This window comes from Carassius carassius, chromosome 7, assembly GCF_963082965.1.
Source record: "Carassius carassius chromosome 7, fCarCar2.1, whole genome shotgun sequence".
Lineage (NCBI taxonomy): Eukaryota > Metazoa > Chordata > Actinopteri > Cypriniformes > Cyprinidae > Carassius > Carassius carassius.
The window spans coordinates 30,554,022-30,571,347 of NC_081761.1; the positions used below are offsets into that span (position 1 = coordinate 30,554,022).

General features: G+C 37.7%; 3 protein-coding genes across 5 annotated transcripts in view; 2 read left to right on the top strand and 1 right to left on the bottom strand.

Annotated features, from left to right (window-relative positions):
- LOC132143902 (nucleolar protein dao-5-like) overlaps window positions 1-3,235 on the top strand; it is a 32,865-nt gene extending 29,630 nt beyond the window's left edge. The window contains exons 6-7 of one of the 2 annotated variants that reach the window (XM_059554523.1): window positions 550-605; window positions 1,406-1,608. In XM_059554523.1, the coding sequence (XP_059410506.1) occupies window positions 550-605; window positions 1,406-1,459 (110 nt within the window). In that variant the 3' untranslated portion in view covers window positions 1,460-1,608. Of the gene's footprint in view, window positions 1-549; window positions 606-1,405 lie in introns of both variants that reach the window. The other variant, XM_059554522.1, reaches the window with a different exon arrangement.
- A 1,780-nt stretch (window positions 3,236-5,015) lies between these two features.
- On the bottom strand, window positions 5,016-7,715 carry c7h19orf67 (chromosome 7 C19orf67 homolog). 2 transcript variants are annotated; one of them, XM_059553302.1, is made up of 8 exons: window positions 7,571-7,715; window positions 7,265-7,409; window positions 7,018-7,189; window positions 6,789-6,933; window positions 6,606-6,706; window positions 6,224-6,406; window positions 5,549-5,722; window positions 5,016-5,270 (listed from the first exon to the last, which is right to left on the bottom strand). In XM_059553302.1, exons 2-8 carry the CDS (start codon window positions 7,365-7,367, stop codon window positions 5,126-5,128), a joined length of 1,023 nt encoding a protein of 340 aa, XP_059409285.1. In that variant the 5' UTR covers window positions 7,368-7,409; window positions 7,571-7,715; the 3' UTR covers window positions 5,016-5,125. The 2 variants fall into 2 exon arrangements, with proteins under 2 accessions (XP_059409285.1, XP_059409284.1); XM_059553301.1 differs by having other exon boundaries at window positions 7,018-7,192.
- Window positions 7,716-10,992: 3,277 nt separating this feature from the next.
- The window catches only part of LOC132143904 (serine/threonine-protein kinase N1-like), a 35,482-nt gene continuing 29,148 nt past the window's right edge, over window positions 10,993-17,326 (top strand). The window contains exon 1 of the mRNA XM_059554527.1: window positions 10,993-11,699. Coding sequence (XP_059410510.1) covers window positions 11,679-11,699 — 21 coding nt within the window. The 5' untranslated portion in view covers window positions 10,993-11,678. The remainder of the gene's footprint in view (window positions 11,700-17,326) is intronic.

Below are 17,326 nucleotides of genomic sequence, written 5' to 3' on the forward strand. Positions count from 1 at the left end.
GTACTTAATGTCTTAGCGTTAAATAAAGGTTAGATATTTAACATGATTTCTCTTTGCGCTGTATGTTTCTTGATGTTTGCGTTTCAAAATTTGGACAATGGACACAATGGACTTGGTCACATTTGTAGCCAAGTTACAAATGAAGTTTTCAATGGTATATTCATTTGAGTTAATATTAGGAATTTAATATTCAGAAGCATGTAAAACTACTATATAAGGCTGAGACACTATTTAATGGTGGTGTTTTATTTTGTTAAAGCATCAGAACACACTTTTAAGTCATAATAAAATATCTGATTAATATATTTATTCACCTTTACTTAAACCATTTGTTGTAGCATTACAAGTTTGCTACCAATACCAAATTTATAAACTTGCACATACATTTGCACACAAATACACGTTTAACCTTTTGTAAAGAAATTATGTAAAGAAAACGGGATGCTTGCAACAGAAGGAGAGTGTTTATTCTATGCCAGTATGTTCCTTCTGTCTGTATTCCTCCTTTCCTTTTTGACTCCGCCTTCCTCTCAACTCCCTTCCATCCAGAGGAGGAAAAACAAGATCTGACCCCATCAACTTCCTGGATCTCACCCTCTATCAAGGTGCTTTGTCATCCACCTTTTTTTTTTTCTTTTTTTTTCTCCATCTTTATATTTTGATACCGCTGCTTCTGGAATAGACTTTGCACACCTTCCACTTTGGGACTAACTGGGTGCAACTGCTTTAATCACTGATTATTAACCATTTGAGCTGAAGCTATTTGAAAGGACCTGGTTTAACACATTTACTTGGACTAATTGGACTTATAATAAATCCCAATGCTGGTTGATTCTTAATTCCCCAAAACTGGACTTGCTTCACACAATGCACTTTTCTGTAATATTTCCTCTGTTTACGCATGCTCACCTCACCAAAAAAATATGCTATACACTGGGGTGGCTTATGTGTAAAGCATGTTTTATTTTTTATGCATGGGTCTATTTATGGGTCTTATTCTTTGTAAAAAATGTTTTTGCTTAATGCTGTATTGTACTGTTCATGGTGAGTGCTCACTTTTGCATGTGTTCAGCTTGTCACATTAAGGGAGATTGTTTACCTCATCTGCTTTTATATTCTTGTTTTTGTTTGCTCTTCACAATAGTTTGAGGTTACTGCATATACAGGGTATAGCCAATTTTATTGCACAATATCTTCACAAAATATTTTTAAGAGAATGTCACCAAGGTGAAATTTATTTTGTTCATTCCTGTTCCACTAAATTGTTTAATCTTATATATGAAAATTTTCCCACAATGCTTTTTGCTGCTTCACCACACTCTGCAGTCTATAACATTTATTGCTTTATTGCATTTTGCTTAACCCACCTTGTTAACATGTTTTGGGCCATTTTCTTCATTCACAGAAGGAAATTCTCATTTTCCACCACAACCAAATGACTTGCTTTCTATCCAAATGACAATGTCGTCCAAACTTCGTCTCCGGCCACGTGCTCCCCATGTGACCCAGCCACCACGGCTTCCCACTGACCTCCCTCCCAGAATATCTAATGTGGTGTCAAACACTCAGCTCCGATGTCTAGAGCAACACCAACAGCACCTTCATGAAATCCAGCAACGTCAGGGGAAACGTGATCGAGAACAAGCGAGACAAGAAGAAGAGGAGAAACAAGCAAGGAATGAGAGAGAGCAGCAGGAGGAAGAACAGAGGGTAAATTTACTTGAGTTGCAACTTAAGCAGCAAGAGCAAGAACGAAAGCAGCGACAGCAGATCATGCAGTGGCAACAAGAACTTGAACAACAACAACAACAACAGCAGCAAAAACAAAAGGTGCATACACCAGTTGTCCTCTCTCCTTCATCAGGTCTCACCACCATCTATGAAACTGTGGAAACGAGTGACGAAGAGGAAGAGGGACAACAAGTGGTTGAGGAATTGGAAGATAATAGCTCCTTTATTGCGTGCCCTGGAGAAGACATGCAAAGATGCACTGAAGAAAATTACTCCAATGATCTTTATTCACAATGCACAACACCTTCCCCTGAGTCTGTTATTCAGGGTCCCCAGCGAGAACTTCAGGAGACAGACCCTGCAGCAGACCAAGACAGTCCTTCTCCCTTGGGATCTCCTGAGCGACCTCCGCATCTGGAGTTTGACTGGGGCAAGAAAGTGGACATTGTCCAGCAGCTCATCAAGCAGTCATTACTGCTTGCAGGTGATGGTTGCTCGCCCCTTCTTCTGCTACCTGGAGGAGCAGGTGGGACACTCAGCCCCCTGGAAAGCAGCCTGTGGCCCAACATGCTGCCACCTCTGACACCCCCTTCAGCCACTGTGACGTCTGTGAGCAGCTTCTCACCCGAGGCTCCAGGCAGCTCTGCTCAGGGTGAGTGGACCGTTGTAGAGCTGGAGACACATCACTGAGGAAAGCTGAATGAAACGTTTGCCAAATATGAACTTTTGAACTCAAAAGACTTTAGATGAAGGTCCACCAGTAGGGAAGCGCATGTAGCATTAGATAATAGAGCCTTCTCTTTATAACATCTTACAGATGATTTAGTCTAGTCATGGATTTGACTGGTTCAACTATTTTTGTTCTGCATTATTTCACCAAGTGTTGGGGTAGAAAATTGTGTGAACCTGAAACTGCAGAACAGTGTGCTGGATTATCACCATCTTGCTCTCTGTTTGGTTTGTCTTCCTCCTGAGAGTTCTTCTAGTGCAGTGAGCTTGCATTCCACTCCCCACCCATCCAAAAGCAATATCAGCCATATCAGACCTGCCCTCATGCCAAAAGGCCATTTCCTTGAGGTTTAATGGAGATGTCTGGCTTGCTTGAACTACATACATTTATCTCTTAGTCATTATTGAGCCCTCTACCCACAATGCAGGCAAGATGCCAACTCGGTGACTGAGCAAGTTAAAACAAAATGGGCTCCTTTCTTCTCGGAGCAGAAGATCTTTTGCAAAAGATAAAAGCAGGTTTAAAATTCAGATCAAGCAGGCATTTTTTGTTCTTGCACTATGTTAATTAGAAAAACCCAAACTGGTTTTATTCAGATCTTGTTCAATGGCACGAAATGCTGTAATTGAATAATTAATTAATTGTGCATTCTACTGTTTGACTCAAGATTTGCAGGACAAAACTACAGAGTGAAGGAGAGTATTTTGAAGTAAATTTGCTGATTCGACAACTGTAGTTGTTCCAAATGAAATATTTAATTCTTTGAGTAACTGTTATAACTGTAAAATAGAACAATATTACAAATTTTCCAAAGCATGCAAAGCTATCCACCATTTTAAACCAATTTGGTTCAAAGACTGTCTTTGGTCTAAACCTTATCTTCAAGAAGCATGACACATGACATACAAAGTAATGAATTATATTTTTTCCTCAAGTATATGCACTGCTGTAACATTTAAAAGAAAATCACTGACACCAGAACCTTTGCCACTCAAGATTACTGCATTACAGGGATTTTTAATTAGATGATTAATTATATTTTTAGTGATACAGGAAAAACTGTGCAGCTACATCAAATGATCATCTTTACTGTGAATCTTCTGAACACTGTGCCTCCTCCTTTACCTGTCCGAACTATGAATGATTAGTATATATTTGAGGAACAAGGAGCAGCTCTCATAACAGCACTCATGCAAACTGAACTGAAGTTTTCTGGCTTGCTGTGCCTGAGGTTGACTCCCATGTTTAGAGGACTGGAAGGACTTTTTGCTAAATAAGCACTCTCATACACGGTCACAATAGTCTCCTAAATGTTTACTGTCCCTACTTTGGTCAGAGAAATTGGCTGGTCTTATCTAGCATGAATTATTATTATTATTATTACTCTGGATTGTTCTGTCTCTCTATGTATTTCTCTGCCACCGAGAAAAAAAACAAAACGGAATTATTCGAACATAAATAATATTCTAAAGAAAATCGAATTCAATAGGTCACATTATGAGTAGGCCTAACATGTTCACCTAAATTTAAATTCTAATACGTATAGCAATCATGTTATATAGACATTGATGTCTGGTGAGGAGTTTTGTTTGTCATATATCTGACTGAATGAACTGACTGACCGTGGCCCAGTTAAATGTTAAAGCACAATTTGATTATCGGGAGCCCCTATTATCCATTATGTCATATGTGATGGTGCATGTATATTATTTTAAAGGGACAGTGATAAATTCTGTTTACTGTATTATGAAGAGAGATTATGGTTTTAATTTAATTTGTACTGTACTGTTGTACTGCCTATTTGTCTAGTGCTGTGAAGTAGTTTAGAGACTGTTTAGTACGGTGTTTGACAATGTAAATGTAGGAGCATTTATTGAAATCAAACTTTTTTTTTTTTTTTTTTTTAGAATATATCAAAGGAACCACTTTACATAATAATCAGGGAACACAGGGATTCCAGGTAGATTCTGACTTTCACTGTATTTTGGCTTAACTACTGTTGCATAACTTGAACATACCACAGATACAAATAACATACAGGGTAAGCTACTGTATAGACACACAAACCAGCAGTAAAACAAATGCACTGAGAATAGCTTTGACTGGGCTGATTTACAATAAAACGTGAAGGAATACACCACTATTATTTATAATGCTCTGCCCTGTTCATTGATCTTTTCCATGTTTTCCAACAACTGCAAAAATACAACTGCTTCCATGTGGTACATATTCTAGCTTTTATTGTGTATATATTTTTGTAATCTATTATTTTAAAAGGAAGGATCATTTTTATTTCTTTGTTTTATAGATAAAAGTAAGCAGTGGAGCTTAACTGCTAGCAGGTTTTATTTCTGGATTTTGTAACGGACTACTTGGATAGTCACTGTATTTTAATGTTTTCATGAAAAATAAAGTTGGTTTGACATTTAATCTTGAACTTTTACTCCGTTTCACGAGCTTTCCATTTCTAGTGTAAATTATTTAACTCATAACAAACCAACATGGCACAACAACACCAACAATAACAGCCATGAACTAAAAAACATTTGAAAAATGGCAAACCTTCACAGACGACAGATTTCTAACTTTAGTCTGTACTCTCATCTGATTTGAATAAACCAAATGCTCTATGCAAAATGGGTGAGGCCATAAGTGAGCACCAGCTTATGTTTTTATGCCAAATGTACCATCTGTTTCCTGAGACAGCAGCACCCCCAGCAGGCAGTCTGTTGCAGTGCAGGAAGAAGGCTCCTCACTTCCCAGACACCACAGCTGCTTGTACTGACCACAAGGAACTGAACACAGCACCCTACAAAACGTATACACTGAATGACTTTTTGCATCTAGGTTTAACTGTTTTTTCTAAGTTACGTATTGCTTAATAGTTGCCCTCAAAATGATCTCCAATTGGTTGTATGCTTATCTAGGATTAGCTATGTTTTTTGACTTCTTGTGGAAATTAGAAACTGTAGTAACCGTATTATAAAATAATATATGGTTTGATACTAATATTAGTAACTATAACTCATTTAATCATTGTTTAACCATCTCTTCCTATTAAACTGAAGGTAGTTAAAAATACATTACCAATCAGTGATGTCCTCTGTGTCTGGATCAGGGTATGTCTGAATCCACCGGCCAATTGACCAAATCCTCTCTACTCTACTCTCTCTCTCAGTTTCTGTATTTTCTCCTTCGCACCTTCCATCTCTATCCTTATCATCTGCTGCCTCAATGACATCCTCGCAGCACAGGAAGTAACTGTGAAGGTAGAAAATGGTTAATGTAAAGATAAAGATAGGCTATGGCATTACCCCCTGCCAAAATTAGGCTCTGTGAGACTTTTATTTTTTATTAATGGCTTTTAGACTTTTATTTTCTTGGTGTTGATAAGCTAAAATGTAATGCATAAGATTGTTCTTGTTTCTACACTGCCATTTAAGTTTCCCTTTGCATATGCTAATATTGCTGAAAATGTATTTCCCCACCCTGCATCAGGGCTGTAAGTTACATTATACATTTTGAATGCTTCTTTTTGACATTAAAAATGTGTCATTTGGACAAGTGCATTAAAGCTGATATATATCTTATTGTGTACGTGCAAATTCAGCAGAAACTTTTTTTAAAGATGCAGGTCTACGTTATTACCTAATAATATTTATTAAGTATAATAAATAAATTGTAAATAAATGTGCTCTTTTTCTTATAAAGAAATCGAAGGATCCCTTCCTAAAAGATTCCCTCTGACTAAACCTCACTTACAACTCTGCACTGTCATATGTGTTTCCTTCTCCTTCTCCCTCTATCTGTCGCTCCACATTCCAGCGCACACGTTTGTATAGGCCTGTACTGGCTGACGCAAGAAAAGGAGTAGGGCAACAGTACCGGAAGATTGACAGCTTCATGTTGTCTATTTGACACTGGCCAATATAGAAGTGTGAGATACTGTAAAAAAAAAAGATGCCTAGTAAAACTTTGCAATGAAGGAAACAATAATAGTCATAGAAATATCACAATGTGGAATCCTAGTCATACTAAAATCAGGCCTTCCTTTAGTGCTAATAAAGGATCAGTTTCTTCTGAATCCTCGTCTTCATTTAAATATCTGCCTAAGTTTTGTCTGTGATTTATAATTGTTTTTTACCTCAGTGGATCAGTTTCCTCTAGTGAGAAGAAACTGAAGGAGGCGTACAGCAACACCAGCTGTTCCAGACGAGAACACAGTTGCTGAGAAAACTGCAAAAGCTGTGATGGGATACAAATTCAGAAAATATGTGGATTCCTGCAGTTTGTGGCACAAGATGTGCAGATTAAATCAGCTTCTCACTTGTGTGCGTATATATGTGGACAGAGGAGGACGGGAGGGGTTGGAGTTTCTGGCAGTGGACTCCAGGTAAGTGAAGTATGGCTGACAAGTTTGCAAAAACATGGGGACAACATGGGCGAACCCATAATTCTGGAGGCACTCACGACTAAAACATAAAAAAAAAAGATTTGACTGTTAACAAAATGACCCAAAAAAAATCTAAATGTTTTTTCCTAGATCTTAAAATCACCTCCATAAAAGCTGTGTTTGAAGCTCATCCGCCTTGTTCAGCAAGTACTCAAGTTGCCTTTCAATGGGAGAGATTTTTTCATCCATTATTCTCTTATCCTGAGTTTCTGTGCCTTCTGCACCTTCAACTGATAAACACCTCTCATCGCCGAACGAGGGCGCCATTGCATTGGCTTCTGTAAACAAGAGCAATATTATGTGCATCAGTGTGCTAGGTTTAGAGAATAATTAACTTTTCCCTTCATTACCTTCAAGAGTCTGTGTGTTCGTATCTAATTCTGTCTGAGACTGGGATGACTCCGTTTCTTCGCATAGTGAAGACTTCATCTCCGCATGTTCTGCGTTAGCCATCGTGACTTAATCAATCCAGCACGAAACCATGAAATAAATAAACTATGTGAGAAAAAATATGTAAAAATACATTTTAAAGTAACTGAAAACTGCACCGTTGCAACACAATCGATAATCGTCTGTAAACGCCAATTAGCATAGTACACATGATAGTAGCACTAAGTGATGAGCAAGATTATTCTGCTTTTTAAAATATGTCATACCTTTAATTTCACAAATTTTGAAGGCTCATTGTTGACTTTGTCCATTAATGTAAGTCTGCGCACTGCATTTGACCACTGACTAATATAATAAACAAACAAACAAATAAGGTTAACTGTAGAAAACTGTCGCGGTTTTGAAGACTGAGTGACGTACTTACTATAACCATATTTGTATTTCCGCGCCAGTTGTAGTTACGCTCACCATGACCATATTTGTATTTCCTCAACCGTTGGAAGACCACACATGACCGTATTTGTATTTCCTATTCTGATCCTGCTAGGACCACAAAAAGTATTCTATTTAAAGGTAGTGAATGTGATTTTTGTTACACTGGTTGAAAGTCTCTTCACAGCATAAATATAAATATATAAAATATATTTTATAAATATTATTATACAATCTTTATCTTCTGTAGAAGGCTCAGGACCATAAAATAATTTCATTAGGTCCAAATCCAATGATTGCAAGGTCCTGTGAACCTATGTATTTGCATACCTCTGCGCAGCCAATAGTAGAGTTTGGGGCATGGCTACTGTGGCAGGCTGAGCCAGAGGGTGTTCAGCATATACAGATGCTGGTCAAATAATTAGAATATCATCAAAAAGTTTCGCTAATTCCATTCAAAAAGTAAAACTTATATATTATATTCATTCATTACACACAGACTGAAATATTTCACATGTTTATTTCTTTTAATTTTGATGATTATAACTGACAACTAAGGAAAATCCCAAATTCAGTATCTCAGAAAATAAGAATGTTGTGAAAAGGTTCAATATTGAAGACACCTGGTGCCACAGTCTAATCAGCTAATTAACTTAAAACACCTGCAATGGCCTTTAAATGGTCTCAGTCTAGTTCAGTAGGCTACACAATCATGGGGAAGACTGCTGACTTGTCAGTTGTCCAAAAGATGACCATTGACATCTTGCACAAGGATGGCAAGACACGAAAGGTCATTGCAAAAGAGCCTGGCTGTTCACAGATCTCTGTGTCCAAGGACATTAATAGAGAGGCGAAGGGAAGGAAAAGATGTGGAAAAAAAGTGTACAGGCAATAGGGATAACTGCACCCTGGAGAGGATTGTGAAACAAAACCCATTAAAAAATGTGGGGGAGATTTACAAAGAGTGGACTGCAGCTGGAGTCAGTGCTTCAAGAGCCACTACGCACAGACGTATGCAAGACATGGGTTTCAGCTGTCGCATTCCTTATGTCAAGCCACTCTTGAACAACAGACAGCGTAAGAAACGTCTCACCTGGGCTAAAGACAAAAAGGACTGGACTGCTGCTGAGTCGTCCAAAGTTATGTTCTCTGATCAAAATTAATTTAGCATTTCCTTTGGAAATCAGGGTCCCAGAGTCTGGAGAAAGAGAGGAGAGGCACACAATCCACGTTGCTTGAGGTCCAGTGTAAAGTTTCCACAGTCAGTGATGGTTTGGGATACCATGTCATCTGCTGGTGTTGGTCAACTGTGTTTTGCACTTCATGCTTCCTGCTGATGACCAGCTTTATGGAAATGCAGATTTCCTTTTCCAACAGGACTTGGCACCTGCACACAGTGCCAAAGCTACCAGTACCTGGTTTAAGGACCATGGTATCCCTGTTCTTAATTGACAGCAAACCCAATCACTGTCAGGCTGTAAAAATCCTTTCTTTGTATTGGTCTTACAGTAAGTAATATTCTGATTTTCTGAGATTTAGGATTTTCCTTAGTGGTCAGTAATAACCATCAAAATTAAAAGAAATAAACATTTGAAATATATGAGTCTGTGTGTAATGAATGAATATAATATACAAGTTTCACTTTTTGAATGGAATTAGTGAAATCAACTTTCTGATGATATTCTTACTAGAAGGCAAGCCTTGAACCGAAACATAGCATTATAACAGAACATTCAAACATATCTAGTATGAGAAAACAGCACTGCTTTAGCCCACATATGCACGACCGGAAGGAGTGGAAGCGGTCGACTGGAATAAAAAAAGCTCCGCTGCTTTCGAGCCGTGTACCACTTTTGTCTTTCCTTAGGAATTGCTTCAGCAGCCTCGTTTTGCTTCAACGGCTTTCAGCCTCACTCTGCTTCAAACTAAAATGTTAATAAATCTTTAATACATTAGCTCATCCATGAACAGGATTTTTGACTGTGGGGATGAAGATGACAACTCCCATGATTCCACACTCAGTCACGGTGTCATCAAACTATGCCTTTGTTTCTTTGTTTGTTTTGAATTCGCGCCCTCTAGCGGTCAAAAAATATTTTTGTACCTTTAAGCTAAATGAATCAAATATTAAATTCAAATTTGGTAGTAAAACTTACATTTTCAATTATTTTATTGGTGCACAGACAAGTATGTGTAGGTATTATAATGTGTAAATAAAACTCTGTAAAAATTCTTGCAGTCTTGCAACATTGTAATTGTGTTTTATATCATATGATCAAAAGTTATACACACACACTTGTGGTCTTCACACCCACTTTAACAATAGGGAACAAAAAGACTAGTGGTCAAGTGGAAAAATTAACCATGGTTTTATTGTAGTAAAAGTGTAGTAACCATGTTTGTTTGGTGTAGTGATTGCCATTTGTATAACCAGAGTTTTACTACAGATGCCATGTTTAAACTATGTTAATTCTAGCAAAACCATGGTTAATTTGTGGTTACCATGGTTTAACTAGTAACCATGTTTTTTTTTTTGTTTTATTTGTATTACGTTACCTCCTACAACATCAGCTTGAATGCCACTTTTAAGTACTTACATATGAGTAAGTGGAAGCCAGAGATTACCCTTTATAAAGTTTTAAATATGGACACTATTCTTACACAAATCCATCGGATCACTTCAGAAAGTCCATAAGTAAACTCACCGAAACCGTGTGGATCACTTTTATGATGTATTTATGCAGTTTTTACCCCAAAACCTCGACCCCCATTCACTGCCATTATAAATTTGGGAGAGCCAGGATCATTTTTAATATATCTCCTATTGTATTTGTCTGAAAGAATGAAGTCATATACACCTACAGTAGGATTGCATGAAGGTGAGCAAATCATAAGGTTTTTTTTTTTTTTTTTGGGTGAACTATCACTTTAAGTTTGATTTCATGGGGTCTTTAAGAGAAAATAAAGAGTACTTGCGCACTCAAGAGTACTATCATCTTTAAGATGTTAATATAATTCTTAGTTGTTTTAATAAATTTGGTCTTAGATGAATTTGCTCATTTAAAAGCGTATGTTAAATAAATAACATTATTTTATAAACACCCGCTCTAACCTTTGAACCTATGCTTTGAACATATACTTTGCAGTGTGAATCAACAGTTTTGAAACGTTGTCTGCCACGAGCCACGAGAGAGCGATGAAACCAAATTCATTTGCTTGTAGACACACAATGCGAGGTCACGTGACCGTCCACATCGCTCGCGCCCGGGGATAGTGAACGACCCTACCGCGCGAGCGAGCAATCATCACTGGCGCGAGCCGCAGAGAGCCGAGCGGCGACAGTATCTCTTAAAGAGGAGCAGATTGCTGTATTATTCACCGGCTGTGAATGTGAGCTCATCGGGCCTCGATTGATGATCAGACAGCAGTTGAACTGAATGGACTCGTCGGTATTTTCCGGTGATGAATTGAGAAGAGAAGCTGAACACTTTTGACCAGTTGCCCTGCCCAGTGCGGTGCATGTATGCAGCTGTATCGAGCTCCGGCAGAGCTACTCCAGGACGCTATCATGGAAAAATACACGCCACTTTCCTGCAATCTGTCGAGATGTCAGAGGATAGTCTGAATGGACGTTGTAATTTATATAGCTGATGCTTTTATGTATTGTTTCACGTGCAGTTGTTTTATTGTGCATTGAAGGAAAGCGCATAATAGCTTCGGTTATGCCCAGATGACAAGCTGCCTCTGGTCTGACAGTGATGCAACAGCATTTATTACATGCACAGAGTTTTAATAAGCTGTTCAAGCGCTGCTGGATCTTAAAGTGTTGCATTGGGAGCTAACAGAAGAATAGAGTCTGTTTCTCGTCGGTCGCTGCGACTCTAGGAAGAGGGGGAACGACAATTTGGGTGTCCTGACTCAAAAGACAATCCAGAGACAACAATGGCAAATGACTCCATCCAAGTAAGTTGACTGCTAAAACCTCCCACGTGTTTTATTATACTAAAAAATCCCATGGATTTGGGAGACAGACCTTCAGATCCAATAGATGCATTCACTTTTACTAAACCCATCTGAATGGCGTCCCCCATCCACTCTTCATCTGAGGGGTCTTTTCTCTTCCATTATAGTGTAAAGGGGCATAATCTTTGGCTGAACACAGCCAAAGTGTTTGGGTTGTACACTAAATATACTGCAATTAGTCTGGAAAGTCCTGTTGAGCTTGATAGCTCGAGTTGTTTTGTGACCTGCTCTGTGTTAAACACCAATATTTATGGTTTCTCTAACACTCATCATGGTGGTTTGCCAGAATATTGTTCGTATGAAATCTTATTGAACCGAAACATAAATACTATGAAGACAAAGTTGAGGCCTTTATAGATAACCTTTGTTCTTTTATGACTTCTGGAACGTGTTTAAAGAACAGGTTTATCTGTCTGTCTATTTATTGTTAATTAAATATACTATATACTAGCACACTTATGTTATGTAACATGGGCACATATGCTGACCAGATCTTTTGGGAAAATGTCATAAGCAGTTTAAAACACATGTATAACAAAAAGCTTTAAAAGAGTAATGTGTAGCACCATTAACTGGACTAGTTATAGTCAATATATCAGCCAGGCTGATTGATCCACCAATATTTTGTAATTTTCAGCAGATTAATAAAATAACCAACTACACCAGTAAACAGAAGCGTTCTACCTTGTCATTTTTTTAAATCTATCTTGAATTTAGTACATTTTGTGTATGTATAGTACATTTTTCACAGTAAAAATTAATATGCAATTTCCATTGAGCTTTAAAGGCATACTTAACTTCACCCCAAAAAGAAAAATTCTGTCACTGTTTACTCACCTTCATGTTATTCTAAACCTGTTTACACTAGTGCGTTTTCATTTAAAAATAGCATTTTCAAAATTCTGTTTTGTTCCATTTTCAGGCTAAACCGGGGTCTGCAGTGTTTTCAAAACGCTCAGTTTTCGAGGGTTGAAAATGTTGGAGTTGTGCTAACGACAGGTGTAACTAGCAAAAGTTATGCGTTTTTAAAACAATAAAGCACTAGTGTAAATGTAGTCTTACTTTCTTCTGCGAAACACAAAAAAACGTTGGTAACCAAACACTTTTGGGCATCATTAACATTTGTTTGGACAAAAAACACTGGGACATTTCTCAGAATAGTTTATTTTATGTTCTTTTAAGAAAGTAAGTCATACAGGTTTAAAACAAGATGATGGTGAATAAACGATAAAAAAATATTAAACTTTAGTTCATTGTAATTACAAATCGTAACATCATAAAAATTAGGTGGATTTTAAAATGAACACATGAACCATCTAATTTGGTTATTTGAATAATCTGCTGAAACTGACCGAATGCTACAGGGCACCAATGTTTTATCAGTTCAGAGATTCTGTATATTAGATGTACGAGACAATACAGCTGAATGTGGCCGTTTGCTGCTAGAAGTGACCAAAACAGCATGGAAAACACCAACAGAGTGGTATTCATGCACAAATTCACATAAAGTGTCAGTTACATCTCACAGTGTGGACTGCCTCACGCACACACTCGTGTGCACACATGGGATGACTAAGCAAGAACAGTCATCAGGAATGTGAATGTGATTATGTCAGCGACTAAATGACAACAGCTGGTTCACATAATAAGCATAATATTTTTAGTTTGTTTTAGAGCTCCGCCAGGTTTCAGTTTCATAGATGTGATGATCTTATGTGAACTCATGTGTCCTGGTGTGTATCTGTGTGTTTTATTAAGTAAGTTCCCAGCCCTCTATGCATTAGGCCAGCTTAATGGAGTTTGAAAAGAATGCCAATTCCCTGTTTCCTGTCCTGTCTTTGCTTCCCTGGCTTTTAACACAATTGCATATTGTTTTTTTTTAGTACATACCATTAGCAAATCGATGCGCCTGAATGCGGGTTAATAGAATTAGGTACACATTCTACCTGTTTGGCTTCATTTTATGTATTTTTGTATTGATGGATATTTGCAGCTCATTTTATAATAAGTCGTTTTAGTGCAATGAGGGAGTAGTTCACCCAGAAATTGACTTTTTTTTTTACTTACATCTTAAATCTTTTTACCTGATGTCGTTAAATTAATATTTTCTTTTTCTTTCATAAATGTATATCCTTCTTTCTCGTAAGTTGTTGTTGTGTTAAAGGGTTTGTTCACCCAAAAATTTAAATTGTGTCATTAATTAAATCCTCATGTCGTTCCAATTGTGAAACTCCAGAAAAATTCAAAAAGTGAGTTTTTGGAGCATTGCCATAAAATAATCATTTTGGGATTCCAGTGAGTTCAATAAATATACAACCCGAATTCCGGAAAAGTTGGGACGTTTTTTAAAATTTTAATAAAATGAAAACTAAAAGACTTTCAAATCACATGAGCCAATATTTTATTCACAATAGAACATAGATAACATAGCAAACTTTTAAACTGAGAAAGTTTACAATTTTATGCACAAAATGAGCTCATTTCAATTTTGATTTCTGCTACAGGTCTCAAAATAGTTGGGACGGGGCATGTTTACCATGGTGTAGCATCTCCTTTTCTTTTCAAAACAGTTTGAAGACGTCTGGGCATTGAGGCTATGAGTTGCTGGAGTTTTGCTGTTGGAATTTGGTCCCATTCTTGCCTTATATAGATTTCCAGCTGCTGAAGAGTTCGTGGTCGTCTTTGACGTATTTTTCGTTTAATGATGCGCCAAATGTTCTCTATAGGTGAAAGATCTGGACTGCAGGCAGGCCAGGTTAGCACCCGGACTCTTCTACGACGAAGCCATGCTGTTGTTATAGCTGCAGTATGTGGTTTTGCATTGTCCTGCTGAAATAAACAAGGCCTTCCCTGAAATAGACGTTGTTTGGAGGGAAGCATATGTTGCTCTAAAACCTTTATATACCTTTCAGCATTCACAGAGCCTTCCAAAACATGCAAGCTGCCCATACTGTATGCACTTATGCACCCCCATACCATCAGAGATGCTGGCTTTTGAACTGAACGCTGATAACATGCTGGAAGGTCTCCCTCCTCTTTAGCCCGGAGGACACGGCGTCCGTGATTTCCAACAAGAATGTCAAATTTGGACTCGTCTGACCATAAAACACTATTCCACTTTGAAATAGTCCATTTTAAATGAGCCTTGGCCCACAGGACACGACGGCGCTTCTGGACCATGTTCACATATGACTTCCTTTTTGCATGATAGAGCTTTAGTTGGCATCTGCTGATGGCACGGCGGATTGTGTTTACCGACAGTGGTTTCTGAAAGTATTCCTGGGCCCATTTAGTAATGTCATTGACACAATCATGCCGATGAGTGATGCAGTGTCGTCTGAGAGCCCGAAGACCACGGGCATCCAAAAAAGGTCTCCGGCCTTGTCCCTTACGCACAGAGATTTCTCCAGTTTCTCTGAATCTTTTGATAATGTTATGCACTGTAGATGATGAGATTTGCAAAGCCTTTGCAATTTGACGTTGAGGAACATTGTTTTTAAAGTTTTCCACAATTTTTTACGCAGTCTTTCACAGATTGGAGAGCCTCTGCCCATCTTTACTTTTGAGAGACTCTGCTTCTCTAAGACAAAGCTTTTATAGCTAATCATGTTACAGACCTGATATCAATTAACTTAATTAATCACTAGATGTTCTCCCAGCTGAATCTTTTCAAAACTGCTTGCTTTTTTAGCCATTTGTTGCCCCCGTGCCAACTTTTTTGAGACCTGTAGCAGGCATTAAATTTTAAATGAGCTAATTAAGTGGAAAAAAGTGTAAAATTTCTCAGTTTAAACATTTGCTACGTTATCTATGTTCTATTGTGAATAAAATATTGGTTCATGTGATTTGAAATTCCTTTAGTTTTCATTTTATTAAAATTTAAAAAATGTCCCAACTTTTCCGGAATTCGGGTTGTGTATATATATATATATATATATATATATATATATATATATATATATATTTATTGAATATTTTTACTCTAAAGAACATTTTATTCAATGGAATGGTTCCATGGATGTTAAAAAGTTAGTTCACCCAAACCCATACATCCTTCATTTATCTCCAGAACACAAATTAAGATATTTGTTAATGTAATCAAAAAGATTTTTGACCCTCCCGTAGACAGGAAGGGTACTATCACGATCAAGGCACAGAAACATAAGTAAGAACATCGTTAAAATAGTACATGTGGCATCAGTGGTACAACCGTTATTTTCAGAAGCTACAAGAATACTTTTTTTGTTCAAAGAAAACAAAAATAACAACTTTATTCAACAATAAAGTCAAATCATCTCCTCCGTGTCACCCTTGTGTCATTTTGGAGAGTATCACGATGCATGCACAGCCTATGATCTAAACGTAAACAACGTAAGCGCATACTTTGATCTGAACGTTAAAAAAAATATATAAAAAATATCTTCATTTGTGTTCTGAAGATGAACGAATGTCTTAACAGATTTGGAACAACATGAGGGTGAGTAATTACTGATATAACTTTCATTTTTGGGTGAAATATTCCTTTAATTGTTCTTCATGGAACCATCAATGCTAATATAGAACCTTTAATTCTTAAGGGTGGTAAGAAAGACTACTTTTTTACTTTGTTGGTTCCAACTTTTAGTATAGTTAATTTGGATTTGACTTGGTGAGGATGCTCAAAGACGAGCCTGCCAAGAGTGTTTCGTCAATATCTTGTCTGTTTTTCTGTTGGCCAGAAAAGTTATTGCTGAGCTCTGATTGGCTGTGGTGTGTTTGGCTGATGGGGCAGTTTTGGAGGGGATCAGGAGGGCATGAGACTGATGCTCAAGCATAATGGAGTCCATTGTGTTACCACAGCTCCAGAATGCATTCACCAATGACTTAATGTTGTGCTCTACCGCCACACCCTCACCCTATTTACTGACCCCTGCTAGTGTGTGTGCTGGTGACTCACTGTTGTCATCTTTGTGTTGAACTCCTAGGGCAACTTTAAGTCATTGTTTAAGCCTCGGATTGGGCTACCTTGTATATACCTAATGGTTTCTTTATGCAACCATCTCCCGATACTGTTGCTGTGGTGTAACATGTATATCAGTGCATCCCTGCACTTCCACTTTATCCAGTGAAGAGAGTACCAATGTATTCATGTTTTTAAACTAATCAGCAGCTGGTTTAATACTCTGGCGGTAGTCTAAGAAACTCAATCGCTTCCCTCCCCATTTTTTCCCAAAGTTTAAAACAGCTGCATTTTCTCATGACCAGATGAATGCAAACTTTGGCCATGTGTTCCATAGCCTTGTTTCCGCTCCAGCTCCTCCCCTCTCTGACATCATCAGTTCTGTTGCCATGATGGGTTCTGCTCATTATCCAGTGTAGCATTAGAGCAGCTTGCACAACTGTTCCATTACTAAAACTACACTTCCATTATTTCAAAGCCTTGGGCTAGTTCTCCATACATTGATCTTGAAGTACTCAATTACTTACTAAATGCTCTCTTTCTCTTATCTAATCTAATGGTTCATTGTGGTTTAATTGCTTGCTTTGTTATTCAGGAAGAAATGTCACTAATGTGCACTATTAAAATT

Coding starts and splice junctions, on each gene's coding strand:
- c7h19orf67 (XM_059553301.1), bottom strand. CDS start 7,367: ATGGCTAACGCAGAACATGCGGAGATGAAGTCTTCACTATGCGAAGAA. Junction 6,934..7,017: donor CAAACACAGCTTTTATGGAG/GTGATTTTAAGA, acceptor TTTATGTTTTAG/TCGTGAGTGCCTCCAGAATT. Junction 6,407..6,605: donor GAGGAAACTGATCCACTGAG/GTAAAAAACAAT, acceptor TTTTTTTTACAG/TATCTCACACTTCTATATTG.